This window comes from Branchiostoma belcheri, unplaced genomic scaffold (genome assembly GCF_001625305.1).
Source record: "Branchiostoma belcheri isolate BF01 breed outbred unplaced genomic scaffold, Haploidv18h27 scaffold2, whole genome shotgun sequence".
Lineage (NCBI taxonomy): Eukaryota > Metazoa > Chordata > Leptocardii > Amphioxiformes > Branchiostomatidae > Branchiostoma > Branchiostoma belcheri.
The window spans coordinates 6,873,123-6,887,269 of NW_017803490.1; the positions used below are offsets into that span (position 1 = coordinate 6,873,123).

Below are 14,147 nucleotides of genomic sequence, written 5' to 3' on the forward strand. Positions count from 1 at the left end.
TTTTTGAGGCCCGCGCCAACTTTCATCTCAAATAGCGCCTGAACGGCTTGCGCTAGAACCGTCAAATTTGGTGACTTCTCTAAAAAAATACATCTAGCAATAATTTCATATTGATTAGATAAGTTTCTGATTTTTCCTGTTGGCATAGCAACGGCTTTCTAACAGGCATTTTTTTAAAATCAGTCTTTGGTTCAACCATTTAATTTTGCTAGGTTCTATTTTCATTTTCATTTCATTTCATTTACCCTATTATCCATTTTTATCCCTATAATAGGGATAAAATAGAAGCCAAGCACAAAGATTGCGATAACCTTTGATATGTAAGGTCGTAACATTTGTAGGTCGTAGGAAAATGAAGGCGAAGGCCGTTCTTGGGCCATCTAGCATATTTACCTGGTACTGCAGGAGACCTGTTTCTTGTTTTGGATATTTTGGCATTTTTTGGTGACAAATTGCTTTGGGGCAACAAAAACATTTGGGTCACTCCGACTTCTGTTGTGTTCATATTAACGAGATTAGTTGGTAAACTGTATAAAGGTTAGAAGTGACAATGATATGTGATGCTAGCTCGTCAGTAATTAGGCAACACTAAGTAAACAATTTTGCCTGATTTAAAAAAAAGACATTTTGTTGCCATCTGGCAGTGGCCAACAAGCCCAAAGTGGGCAAATATGTCTATTGCGATGCCGCGGGCTGTGAATTGTAAATAAACATGAAGAGAGGAGACAAGACAGGGCTCTGATTTAATGTATTGTCCTTTACTTTGGTGCAGTCATGTATTTCATTACTTTAATATGTGATGGTTGCTGAGTATATGTGATGTTCCCACTGAATCAAAACCATTGGTAGAATTGTTGAAAACTTTAATTTTTCAAAGTTGTTTCAGTGAGAAATGAATGTTGTAATATTTCGAATTAAACGTAGCATAATATAAGTATCATTTCTTGTTTAACAAGGTTCATGCTGTCGAAATTTGAGAATTAGGAATCTTCTTTTTTTTTGGGGGGGGGGCTATCGCATTAGATTTGGAGTCTGTGGAGAATGTCATTTATGAAATTTACTTGGTGTGGCCTTCGATAGCTTCAGCACACAGGATGTGAATACGTGCCACAACCTGTAAACAAGTATGGCACGGTGCCCTAAGTTTTCTCTATGTAAACAACATCCGTTATGCAAATTGTGCTGAAGTTGGCCAACGGTCACCTTTTAAGGTGAAGGTAGCACTTTATTCAGCGACTCTTGTACCGATCGAGCGTCCTTGTACTTTGCTCCTCAAGCACATGAACATGTTAGAACTGACCGTATGGTCGGGATAGAATGGATGATATATATTTTGTACTGGGTGTCTTTGTACTCTATTTCTCTAGTCCCAGAGCGAATAAACTTGTTAGAACTGGCCGTACGGAGGGAGTAGAATGAATGTTTATTTGTTTATTGTCATTTTGCACAGTAAAGTAACAGTATAAAATGAAATTATATACAAGCAAATATATGCTGGAGAGCCCAAGAAACCTGAAGGTTTGTCTAGTGGACTCTCCCAAATCCTATTAATTTTACGATCTCTTATTTACATACATTTATTACATTTACATTTAACTTGCAATGTATTAAGGGACAAGCAAACAAATTAACTCAAAATAGGTACAAGATAATATAAAGTTACACGGCGAATTAAATATCTAAACAATAAAGTAAGACAATGTTGTACCGAGCGTCCTTGTACTCTGGTCCTCCGTTAAAACTGACCGTATGGACGGAGTGGAATGAATGTTGTACCTGGCGTCCTTGTACATGTACTTTGTTCTCGAGCAAATGAACATGGTAGAACTGACCGTATGTTCGGAATAGAACGTTTTCAAGGACAAATATGTCACTAATTATTTAATCTCCAATCAGATGTAAATATCCAACTGGGTGTCAATACTTTTGCAACATTTGGCACGACTCATTTGTAGTAAACCTTTGAATTCTAAACTTAAACTTAAACTAAACTTAAACTTGGAAATTAAAGAAATAAGGACAGGTAAATGATAGGGCAAGAGGCACTCTGACGATAACCTACTGGTATTACGTCACATTTTCAAAGCTGAAGGGGGGCGAAATAAAATTGCTACCTTTCAGAAAAAGATGACAAAAAATAGTTTTCTTGTAATGAATCGTTTTTTTTTGTAAAATTCGTATGGATTCCCTAAAATGCATATGGATCCCGTAAAATTCGTACGAATTCTTTGGCACCCCCGGTGTACATCCGATCCGGAAAAGTAACGGAAACCGCATGTAGTACTACCTGGTGTGTAAACTTCCTCTCCAACATAAACATCCTACGGCAATTTGACAGCCTTCCGTTTGTCAAGCCGACTTCTGGTTATATACGTTGCGCCGAAGCATGTTAATTACGCAAATACTTTCATGGCCACATTTTTAGAAGATCGCTGAAGCCGATTTATGCAGGCGCCGGCCGGGCTAGGATGTCCGGTATCACCGGCTTTCCTTTTTTTTCATCAAAACATCAAAACATAACAAGGACAGTGTGACGCTGCACTCAAGTTAACAACTGATATTAACAGCGCCACACAACAAAAAAAGGTACAATTAACATTTAAATATACAAAGTTGACATATCTGTGCGCCGTAGTCCCACCACCCCAAGACATTAAAATGTTAAATTAAATGCTAACAGAGCTATTTGAAAGATAAGATTTCATGGTAACCTCCTATATCTCATTGGCGGTAAAACATTCGCCAATCAGAGCTAGGAGGGGAATTTAGGCCCATTAAAACTTACGTAGTATTTGGACTTCTATATTATCTAATTGACTGTTAGAAACAGTCAAGCAGAGCTAGAAGCGCTTGGTATCTCCAATGTAAACCTGAGTGAGTTGCATCGTTTTAAAGTTGTACATAGTGGGTAACATTTCAGTTCCCAACCGATGCCACAACGGGGGCCTGCTGTCGATGCTTTTACAATTATTTCATGGCTTGAATAAAGCGTATTTTCTCAAAAGGTTAATTTTAGATGTGGGGAAGAAATAACCAGGGCCGGCTCGATCCCAGAAATAGACCATCAGCTGCTAGCTAGCAGTCCCACGCCCGAAAGTGAAATATAAGTCCTTAAAATACGCGATTTTCAAATTTTCTGACGAAATTTTCAAAATTTTCCAGACTCTTTCAAACGTCTTGTGAAATACCTTTATTTTTCATTGTAAAAGTGGCTGCGCGCATGCGAGAATGTATAACTCGTGCCCTACTTGAGTGCGCAGCCACTTATAATATAGTCTGTGTCCTTTTATTTGTATTCACTACTGTTTTTTTCTGAATAAAAGAAACTACCCGATAGGCCACTGGTTTGTAAATGTGACTGAAGCATTAGCAGATTTTTGCATGGATTTTATTTGTCCTTGGGGAAGACTTGATTAAGTTTTGACGGTATAACACTCCATGGAGGAGTGTGCACGAATCACAAATACCCGTTTGGTCGATATCTCACTGATAGACATGCTGGACAAATACAGAAGGGTTAAAGTCCATTTGACGTCATGTGTAATGATGCAATCATGTGTCCGTATGCCAGTGTTTGGCTGGGTCAGCTTTTTGCCGAGTATGACCTTTCTTCACCTTCACCAAGCTAAGAAGGTCATGTTTTCGTTGGCGTTCATAACTTTGCTAAATATTCAAATCAGGAGCTCATTTGCATAATTTATGAGTACAATTATAGAATAGCCCTCTTTTTTTATGTAACTACATGATAGGAAGTAACATCATTAATTTATGATGTGGACAAGCATTTTTCCAATAAAATGTTCTGCCATCCGTAACTATTTGAATGTGTATTGTAACTTTATTCGCAAAATCATGCCCGAAGGCTAATTGCTTTTACAATCAAGTATCAACAGGAGACAGGTAACAACTGTCTGGGGAACTTCTACTTCTACTACTACGCTAGCTATTATGGGGTTCGACTTCTTCTTTGAAGGCAGTGGATAATGAATAGTCCCACCTTCTTCACAATTAGTGGGTTTTGCGATCTTAGTAAAAATGCAGTTTTTTGGTGATCTTCTAAATGACGAAAGGATGGAGAAATTGTTGTAACTGTCTGAAATAATCTGTTTCTTTCGGTCTCATAGTTAGGACACTGGCTAATAAAATGTATTTCATTTTCCACTGCATTCATTGTACAATATTTACATATTTGTCTGTGTATTTACCACAGACTGTCGCGGTCCTTTCAATATGGAAACCAACTGCAGAAAGATCTCGGAACTGAACCAGAACTGGTGGGGAAAGGTGATCGGCAGAATCCGAACCCCTGAGCTACCCAGGTGACAACCATGTCTCATTAATTTCTATTCGTGACACAAAAAAGCAAACCTTTCAGCAGTGATGAAACTGCCTGAATTGCAAAGATTTTGCGTACACAAATTACAACGGACAAGACAGGTGATATATACATCCGTCATATATATTATGGATTGACTTGATATTTGGTAGGTGGGTAGGTCTTGGTGAGACCTGGAAATGATTAGATTTTGGACCACATACCGGGTCCTTATGGCACTGCAAGCGAACGTCCGGTTTTGATATCTCATGACCTAGACATGCTAGGCTGTATACTGGCCCTGGCAACAGTCTGGCATCCAGACTTAGGTCCTGGAGCCAAGGAGGTAGCCTGTATACTGGCCCTGGCATCCAGGCTAGTGTGAAACGTTTAGAATTTCTAACGGTTACCACCAGATTCCCCGTCCCTGGCAACAGTCTGGCTAAAGTGAAACATTTTTAACGGTTCCCCATTGTTGTACCTACCCTGCAGCATGCTACATGACGAGTTTAGTGTCGTCGCGGGGGGTATCGCCCTCATCCTATTGGCCAGGTTCCTCCTCATCGTGGGACCAATGGGGACGCTTCTTCTGACCACGGTTCATCTCCTGTCCGTCCAATGGCTGCTCCGCCCGAGGAACTTCCCTCCGGGACCCAGGGGGTTACCGATCCTCGGGAACATGCACCAGGTCGCTCTGGACCCCCTCAAGACCCTCACAGGATATGGCAAGAAGTATGGAGACGTGTACTCTGTCAGGGTAAGCATCGTTCACGATAATGAACGTTTATTGCAAATTCCTGCCCGAAGGCTAATTGCAAATAACAAAGATAAAAAACATTGAAACAGAGTAGAAAAAAACTTCAAAATCTACATAAGGTAATTGTCTTGATCACGATGTGACCTAGTCTCGCGAGAACACGAGCCTAGGTTGAGACTTGTGAATATCTTCAACGACACAGTACTCATTTTGTTTTTGTCCGTTTGTTTGTGTAATAGATTGGGATGGACAATTTGGTGATACTGTGTGGCTGGGACGCCATTAAGGAGGCCGTTGTGAACAAGGCTGACGAGTTCCGCATGCGTCCCTCACATCTCTACATCTATAAAGAATACGCAGACTCCAAGGGTACGTGTCTTACTAGTCACAGTACCTCAAATCTATACAATATATGTTACCCAATGACTGAACCAATATGGCATGCGGGCAAGCAAAACCACTATTCTTACTGTATTTAGCATTGGTTATCCCTCAGCCAATCAGATACTCCCCTTCCTGTTATTGGAGGGAAAGTTAAGCCAATCACGTTGCTGCATACCGGCAAGAAGTGACGTGATTGGCTGGCAAAAATGTGGAACATAAGAATAATTGATATATTTAAAGCGGTGGATGCAAGGAGCTGGTTACTCGTTTGCCATTTAAACCTAGTACCTTGCAACAAAAGTAACAAAACTTAATAATAACTTAAAACGCCAAAAAGCAGTTACTCAAGCAACTGGATATGATGTTGGAAACGGTCAGACGTTTGAGCTAGTATCCACTAGCTTTCGTCAGTGATTGAGAGACCAGAGGAGAATTGCAGGTTTATAAGCACAAATATACATAGTAATATAATATAATATTATAAAATCAATAATGTATACATTTTTGATTGCAGGGATTGGATTCGTCAACGACGCCACAACTCACAAGCTGAACCGAAAGTTCGTTCTCAAGACCCTGAAAGAATTCGGTCTCGGCAAACAAACCCTGGAGGAGGACATCGCCCAGGAGGCCCGCCATCTTTGCCACCAGATCGCCAGGCACGACGGGAAACCGATTGGCACCATGGGAAGCATGCTGACCAAGTCGTCCGCCGGCATCATCCTTCGACTTGTGTTCGGGAAGCACTACGGGTGGGAGGATCCGGAGTTCAAGGCTTTTGTCGGGAACATCACCCGGGGGTTCGACCTGATGACCATGTACGGCGCCATCTTTAACGTCTACCCCTGGCTGAGGTATATTCCCTTCGTGAAGAGCTTGGGGCAGGCGGTCATGGACAACATGTCGGACTTTAAGAAACTGATTCGTGAGAAGATTGAGCAACACCAGGGCAGCCGAGTTCCCGGGAAACCGAGGTTTGTTGGAACATTCGTGTAAAAGAAGGCATTCGCCAAGCCTGTGTAGTTCAGTCACATTTCCAAACCGGTGCCCCGCCGGATATTCTACAGTTAGTATCATTTTTTTGCACTTTCAGTTCGGCCGGCAGAACAGGTGGGCTTACCCGTTTGGCTATCAGTTTGGAAATGTGACTCTAGCAAACAGGATTGGGGCCTAGATTGACTAAGGAAAAAAGGCCATCATTTTATAAACTGTTTGTTGCAATGCATGTGTGTATATCTTAAATTTTGAAATTACGAAAAAATAGGAAGTTCATACAGGCTTAAGGTCATTTTGTTTTGTGTTTTTCAAGCTGCTAACGGTTTTGTGCACTCATTCTTTTCAGGGACCTTGTGGACGCCTACTTCGACGCGTTACAAGAGAAAGATGTGGCCGACTCGTCCCATCTACTCCCGATGGTGGCCGATCTGCTGACTGCAGGGATGGAGACCACCGCCACCACGCTCCACTGGGCCGCTCTCTACATGTCCCTGAACCCGGAAATCCAGCGGAAGGTGCAGGACGAACTGGAGGCGGCTGTCGGGAAAGGCAAGGCTCCCACCCTAGCCGACGTCTCGAAACTTCCCTTCACGGAAGCAACGATCAAGGAGATTCAGCGGATCTGTAACGTGGCGCCCCTAGCGGTTCCAAGGATGACTACAGTCGACGTCGAGCTGAGAGGCTACAGCATCCCCAAAGGCACCCAGGTTTGTACTGGTTTCAAGTTTAACATTTGAGGCAACGGAAAAAAATTTAAAAAGCAACCCTGCTTTTTCCTGGACAAAGTTCTATAGACGTTTGTAAGGTTTTATATTACTCATGTCTCCTTTTTCAGCGTCAGCATCCGGTAAAATCTTTAAAATTCCTTATAATAATAATGATGATAATGATGATAGTAATGACTATAATGATAATTTTTCATGTTTTTTTTACCCCTTTAGGTCTGTATGAACATCTATTCCGCACACATGGACCCCAAGTACTTTCCGGAACCGGAAGTCTTCAATCCCAACAGGTTCCTGGGGGATGATGGGAAGGTCCAGAAGATGGATGCATTTAACCCCTTTCTGCAGGTATGTTTTGTCTGTTTGTCGCCCCATTTTATGTCGTCTTCATGGTAATTGCCATGACGTCAGAATCCAACATGGCGGCACCCATGGACGCCAGCAAAACCAATACAGTGTTTTTTTTGTCTACGAAAAAACTGTTATGGAGTTAAGAATACCGTCTAATTATGTTTACCAAAGAAAAACATATTGTTTTTGCCCTGTTTCTTCTTCTCCAAACAAATAAGGTCAATGGCCTGAACCAGACGTCTGTCACCATGGTAACTAGTGTTGGGTTACATCATATTGCAATTCTATAGCAGAGGTATTAAGCTTCCTATCACCATATGTATGAATGTGTTTGACTAAGAATGAACACATCAGACCATATATATCAAGGTAAACATTATGCATTTTTGTTTTGAAATGTAAGTTTTCTAAGCTGTAATTTGTCTCATGTTTTCCCAGGGCGCCGGATTTGTATCGGAGAGCAGATGGCCAGGAACGAGTTGCTGATCTTCTTCACCACCATGATGACGCACTTCAGCTTCCAGCTGCCAGAGGGCGCCCCTGCACCGGACACAAGCAAGGGGAAGCTCGGCATCACCCTGAGCCCGCCGGCCTTCGAGGTCCTCGCTATCAGGAGGACGACTGGAGACATTCTTGAAGAAAGCATCTAAAATATGCCTTCAGAATTCCCGACAGGATCTATGTCAGTATTAGCTGTGACATACCTCGTTTTTTTTAGCCTGGGTACCATCCCATTTGTATGCCGGGGCTCCTATACTCGCTTTCCTAACAACTAGCTAGTACGGGAGCCCCGGCATACAAATAGGATGGCACCCACTGCAGGCTACTCGTTTATGCCAGCTTTAAAACATGTTGACTGTGGCAAGAATACGACTTTTCCCACCCTAAACCTGTTTGCAAAAGTCAGGTAAATTTCAATGTTTAGCTGTGCCGTTTATGATACCACTGAGATGTCAAAGGGTACATTTCTTGTTACTTGCTTCGCTTAAAATCAATCTTGCCATCTTTGGGACGTTGAAGCACGTTTCTCGGGCCATATTGGCCCTGCTGCCGAAGAACTGGCCTGTGTAGGTCCTGGCAACAGTCTAGGATCCAGGCTAAGCTATCTTTTATCTGCAACAAATGACTAACAAACTCCATGAGTAGATTCCATGCCACGTAGGCATTTGTCAAATTGACAAATGAATGTAAAAAAAAGTTAAAGGAATTTTATACAACTTTTAAGTATTCTCTACAGCATTATGTTTGCTGTACAACGAATGCAAAGAAATGAATCTTAAAAGAAAACTATTATGTAGTTTAAAAGCATCCTCTAAATGTATTTTACGCAATGATTGTTTATCAACTTTGGATGTTAAGGAAACAATTATATATGGAATTCTGAATTATTCCGTAAGATATATTGTATTTAGCGCAACGTATGTAAAGATTTGAATTTCAAAAGAATACCATTGTATATTTCAAACATATCTTTTATGAGGAATTATGATGATACAAAGCTTGTATATTGAAAATTGAGAGTCTGATAAATAAATATCTGTGTATCGCATGGGTGTGTGTTTGATATCATTTCAGTTTGGTCACTATCCTTCGTCATCCATAAATCGTATACTAGTATGTTGATGTCGTTTGTATGAAACATGCAACCTCACTGGGACACATACTTGTGTATTCTGCCCGAAGGTCTGCTGCAGTACCAAGGTCAGCCACCAGAAGGCCCATCTTTGACCATTGTCTCCCTACATTTGTAGATCCTACCAACATACCAAATATCATCACAATCCATTTAGGCGTTTTGAAGTTATGCTGACTACAAATGCGTGGAAACACAGACACACACACAGACACACCAAAAACAATACCTCCATTTTTCATGGAGGTAAAAATATCTAGTCACTCTACGACAGTTGTACGAAAATGTTGCTGCCATATGCATCCTTGCATTACTCTACATAACCAATAGGTGACGCTGTGAACAATACGGTTTAGCATGGCGCTGCTTTTCTGTCCCCCCCCGTTACGATAATGGTTTCGTCTGCTGGTTTCGTCATCGCCCACAAAACAAACATGGCCGCCGCAGCAGCAGACGAACCCACGATCTTCAAAATCCTTGTTTTAGGCGACATCGACGTCGGAAAAACATGTTTTATACACCGATTCTGCGGGGGAGGATTTCTAGAAAGCTATATTTCAACCATCGGTGAGTATAAAATGCTTACATTTGGTGGAAATTACCCCAAATTCCAACACTAGTATACGATCTGTTAGTGTTTACATAACGTTACAGACTAAGTACTAGTACTTATCTGAAAAATGTAAACAGATTTCTTTATGTTATGTCAATGTTACGGTGATGCCAGTTTGTTCAGTGTTCAACAAAGATCAGGAAATAATCACGGAAGTCTCAAGTAGTTGACAGATGGTCTGACATTGGTCTGTTCAAATGTTAAATGTTGCTTGAAATTACATGATTGCCGCTGTAAAATAATTCGTCTAACGTTTTGTTTATCTGAGTTTGTTTACCGAAATCAAACACAGAAGGCAGAACCACTTTAAATTACAAACAGCCAGTTCCTCAACAAGCGGAATTAGAATATGTTAGTTTCTTATTTAATTCATTATCACAGGTGATCAGTTGCCAAAAATAGCAGAAAAATCTATGTACAAAAAACTAAAAGTACAACATAAAATAAACAGTTGATAATCACATGTTTGCAGCCTATAACTCCTGTCATTTATGTATATATGCATTAGAAATCAATTTTAGTCTATAACGTTACAAGTTTTAATATCTTTCAACATTCAAATTTCTAGCAGTAATACTTTAAAGTCATTGGCCAATGCCTTTTCAACATTGAAATTGAAAATATAAATGTCGTCATGCAAGTTTACTTTGAAAGTTTGATTGTATAAGTTGGTTCACTAAAGATGGCCAAAGTGTATTACACTTGTATCAAACAAGATAATCCCTACTGACCCTTAAATTTTTTCAGGACTGAAACAGGAAACACAACATTTTTTCCTAGGCCTTAGTCGCCCTTCTGTTCAGTGTTTACTCAAAGCAGTTATTGTGGTGACTAAACAATTTGGTAGAAAGTCGAGAGTTTAAATAATGTTGCTTATAAATACAGTAAAAAAAGTGGAATTTCTTTTGCTCAAATTTGCAGCTTCTTTCTAAACGCACCCTCTACTGTCACAGTAGATTATGTATGAAGAAAAACACATTGCAGTGCCTCAAGGCAGTACAAGCAAGTCATGGTATGCACTTAATTATTAACACTTCTTTGTTCCCCTAAACCCCCCTCCCAAGTCATAATTATAATAGGTACCTTCTCCTAAGGGAATATTGCACACAATCTTGAAAATTTTCTCTCACAAGAATTATAATAGATATTGATAAATGGCAATTTTAATTGGTAGAAAACAAATATGTGGACAAGGTTGGAAATTCTTAAACCTTAACATGGTAACGAACCATTGTTAGAGGAATGTCACTGTTTGATGTCACTGATAACATTGTGGGTTTGCCCTGTTTTTTAGACCACATTATATTAGGCCTAGGGCTTATTACCAGTAAATGCAAATTCCAAGATAGGACTATTCAATTTCACTGATTCAATCTTATGACATATTTAATTGAAATATAAATAGGTAGATATTGATTATGTAAATGAAGATGTGATTTGCATAATTTATGAGAAAATTCAATAGTGGTAACTGTCTGGAATCGTATACTAGTGGTATTTGAAAGTTAACTGGTGGTGTTAACCTGTAGCTAATAGTATGTATAATCTGCACTGGACCATGTAACATTACAAGTTAGATATAATTTAACCCATTCAAATCCTATAAAAAAATAGCAGATTAGGGTAAACATATATGCAATTCTGTATTAATATCTGCCTTTTTTTAAGCAATATTAGATTGTGATGGTCATTTACCGTATTGTGTTTCAGGTATAGATTTTAAGGAGAAAATGATCAAATTAGACGGGGAACCATACAAGTTGCAGATATGGTAAGTTTCCATTTCTCTTGCTCTTCCCAGTTAATTCAGCTCCTCAATGGGCAGGGGCGCCACTCCCTGTCCGCCACTGAAAACGGTGGCGGTGAGTACCCGTAAATGAGATTTTGTTTTAATTTAAGAATTCTAAATCTTAAACATTGAATATACAGGGTCTGTATATACTTTGCTCTAATTTATATATTTTAATTCATGTCTGTATTTCAGGGACACAGCAGGACAGGAAAGATACCGTACACTAACTACAGCCTACTACAGGGGGGCCACTGTAAGTCTTCTTCTTCCCAGTTTGTGCAAGTTATCTCAATTGTTTGAGGGGTCCAACACGGTGGGGGGGGGGGTATTGGATGGGGTGGTCGCTCGTACAAGTTCTGTGTGTGTATGTTGTGGTCTGCAGCTCCTCAATGGGCAGGGGCGCCACTCCCTGTCCGTCACCGAAAGCAGGGTGGCGGTGAGTACCCGTAAGTCTAAGTACTAAAAGTTCATAATGGAAGTATTGTTTTTGGTCTGTCTGTCTGTGACTCCCTGTGTGTCTTTGCATTTCCACATATTTGGTCAGCATGAGTTATATATAAGAAGGCCTTTATGAATTGCTATGATATTTGGTATGTGGGTAGGTCTTGGGAAGACAAAGGTCAAGCTCAAATTTGGACCTCGAGACTAGAAAATCTTTCAATAAGTCAAGAAAGAATCTACAGATTTTTATGATTTTGGGCAGGTAGGTAGTGTAGACAAAAAATGTACACAGTCAGATGTAAATTATGCAAATGAGGACTTAATTTGTATAATCAATGAGGAAATCCTAAAATTCAAGGGTGTGCATAATAAGACTTATCATGGAGGTATAAAATCTCTGAATTCTTGTTGTACATGTAGCTCACAGACAATGGACAGAAGAAAAATGTCCAGACTATGCATGATGTACAAAATGACTGATAAACTGGTGGACGTCCCAACTACTAAGTACCTAATACCACCCCAGAAGAGAACAAGAAATAGCCATGCCTTCATGTACCAGAGTTACCAACCAAGGTTATACCGGCTATACAGATACAAATAATAGTTAACCACTTGTTCTTATATCATATATGGCATTTGAATGTACCATGTCTTATTTTTTCTTGTTTTACATTGCAGGGTATCCTACTGATGTATGACATAACTGGGGAGCATTCTTTCATCAACCTGGCAAAATGGCTGAGAAATATTGAACAGGTCAGATTTGATAGGAGGTTTGACTACATATAGACTAATTATGTCATTCTAATGAGCTAGGCTTAGTTAATTAGCATTGTAATTCTCCTTGATGTCTTCTAAAAGAAAGGTGATGAAGTGTACAAATCTACATTGTGTATTAGTAGTAAGATGACATGAAATTGTAAAAAAATCCTAAATTTACGAAGAAAGTTAAACTGTTCTCCAACTCAAAAAGAAATTAACTCAACTCAGATGAACTTTCATGCTAGTATAAGTCCTACATTCAGGTTGACACTAACTATAATTCCTTTCCCCAGAATGCATCCACAGATGTACAGTTGTTACTTGTAGGCAACAAATGTGACATGGAGAACAGAGTTGTGGAGCTGGAAAGGGCACAGAAGGTAGGAAAAACTAGTTTTTGGTGGCGCCTCAGGGGCGTAGCCTTTCTGGGCTTGCTTGAAAATATTCTAAAGATTCCACTATGCAAAAGTGCAGCCATTCCCTAGGGAATTCAGTTTTGACTAGCACTACACTTTATGCTTGAAATGCAGAGTTATAAGGTAAAGTCTTTGCAGGTTTTAAAGTCAGGCATAGTAAAAGGACTATTTGAGCACTATATCACAGCTATTATGTTTCTCAATATTATTGTTGAACTTCATTCATCATGCAGTATATGTCAACATGTGACAACTACTTGTTAGACATGTTACATTGTTAGAAATCTCTGCTGTTTATTGTTCATTTTATTATCTTATACTTTTTTGTTTATATCCTTTTTATTTTGACCAGCTTGCAGATAGCTTTGACTTGGAGCTGATAGAAGCCAGTGCCAAGGAAAATATCAATGTGGAGGAGGTAAAATATGAAAAGTTTTACAGCAATACAGTAAGAAATAGGATGGCATTCTGTGAACCAGGTTTTATCCCCCTGTATGTGCATTACACATCTTCAAAAATGTTAATGAGATTAGGTTTATTTGAATCAATTCAGTTGAACTTACAGCTAAACAATTACGAATTTAAATTGTTTCAAGTTAAATTTTAGATCCAACACAATTAAGTTCTTTCACCTAGAGCTTTAGACCAGTTACTCTGGTCTTCTTCAGTAGGTTGACCCAGTGAGGCTTGTCACGTGGCTTCTTTGAAGTGTGATGTCAACACTGGGTCAAAGGTATCTGGTAAATTGCTAATACTGTTTTTAGAAACTTGGTATTCCAGAATTTTAAGTGTTGGAGTTGTATTTTGTTCCAGGCTTTTCTGGCGCTGGCAAAGAAAATGAACGACTGCAGATCCAGGAAACTGTCACGGAAAGTCAGCGCGCGTGATGTCATCAGATGGGACAAACTCGACCAATCAGACGAAGACTTGAAGAAGAGTAATTGTAGTTGCTGACTTAA

At 39.7% G+C, this 14,147-nt stretch overlaps 2 protein-coding genes across 4 annotated transcripts in view; both read left to right on the top strand.

Moving 5' to 3' along the window:
• Positions 1-8,245, top strand: part of LOC109468837 (cytochrome P450 2J6-like) — a 10,071-nt gene extending 1,826 nt beyond the window's left edge. Inside the window, exons 2-8 of one of the 3 annotated variants that reach the window (XM_019767180.1) lie at positions 4,211-4,319; positions 4,808-5,072; positions 5,312-5,441; positions 5,971-6,430; positions 6,799-7,159; positions 7,394-7,529; positions 7,967-8,245. In XM_019767180.1, coding sequence (XP_019622739.1) covers positions 4,231-4,319; positions 4,808-5,072; positions 5,312-5,441; positions 5,971-6,430; positions 6,799-7,159; positions 7,394-7,529; positions 7,967-8,178 — 1,653 coding nt within the window. In that variant the 5' untranslated portion in view covers positions 4,211-4,230 and the 3' untranslated portion in view covers positions 8,179-8,245. The remainder of the gene's footprint in view (positions 1-4,210; positions 4,320-4,807; positions 5,073-5,311; positions 5,442-5,970; positions 6,431-6,798; positions 7,160-7,393; positions 7,530-7,966) is intronic. The other 2 variants (XM_019767178.1, XM_019767179.1) reach the window with 2 other exon arrangements.
• A 1,331-nt stretch (positions 8,246-9,576) lies between these two features.
• LOC109468882 (ras-related protein Rab-8B-like) lies at positions 9,577-14,142 on the top strand. The gene is made up of 7 exons (XM_019767260.1): positions 9,577-9,728; positions 11,485-11,545; positions 11,759-11,819; positions 12,689-12,766; positions 13,066-13,152; positions 13,541-13,606; positions 14,002-14,142. The coding sequence occupies exons 1-7, from the start codon at positions 9,596-9,598 to the stop codon at positions 14,140-14,142; spliced, it is 627 nt and encodes a 208-aa protein (XP_019622819.1). The 5' UTR covers positions 9,577-9,595.
• Positions 14,143-14,147: the final 5 nt, after the last annotated feature.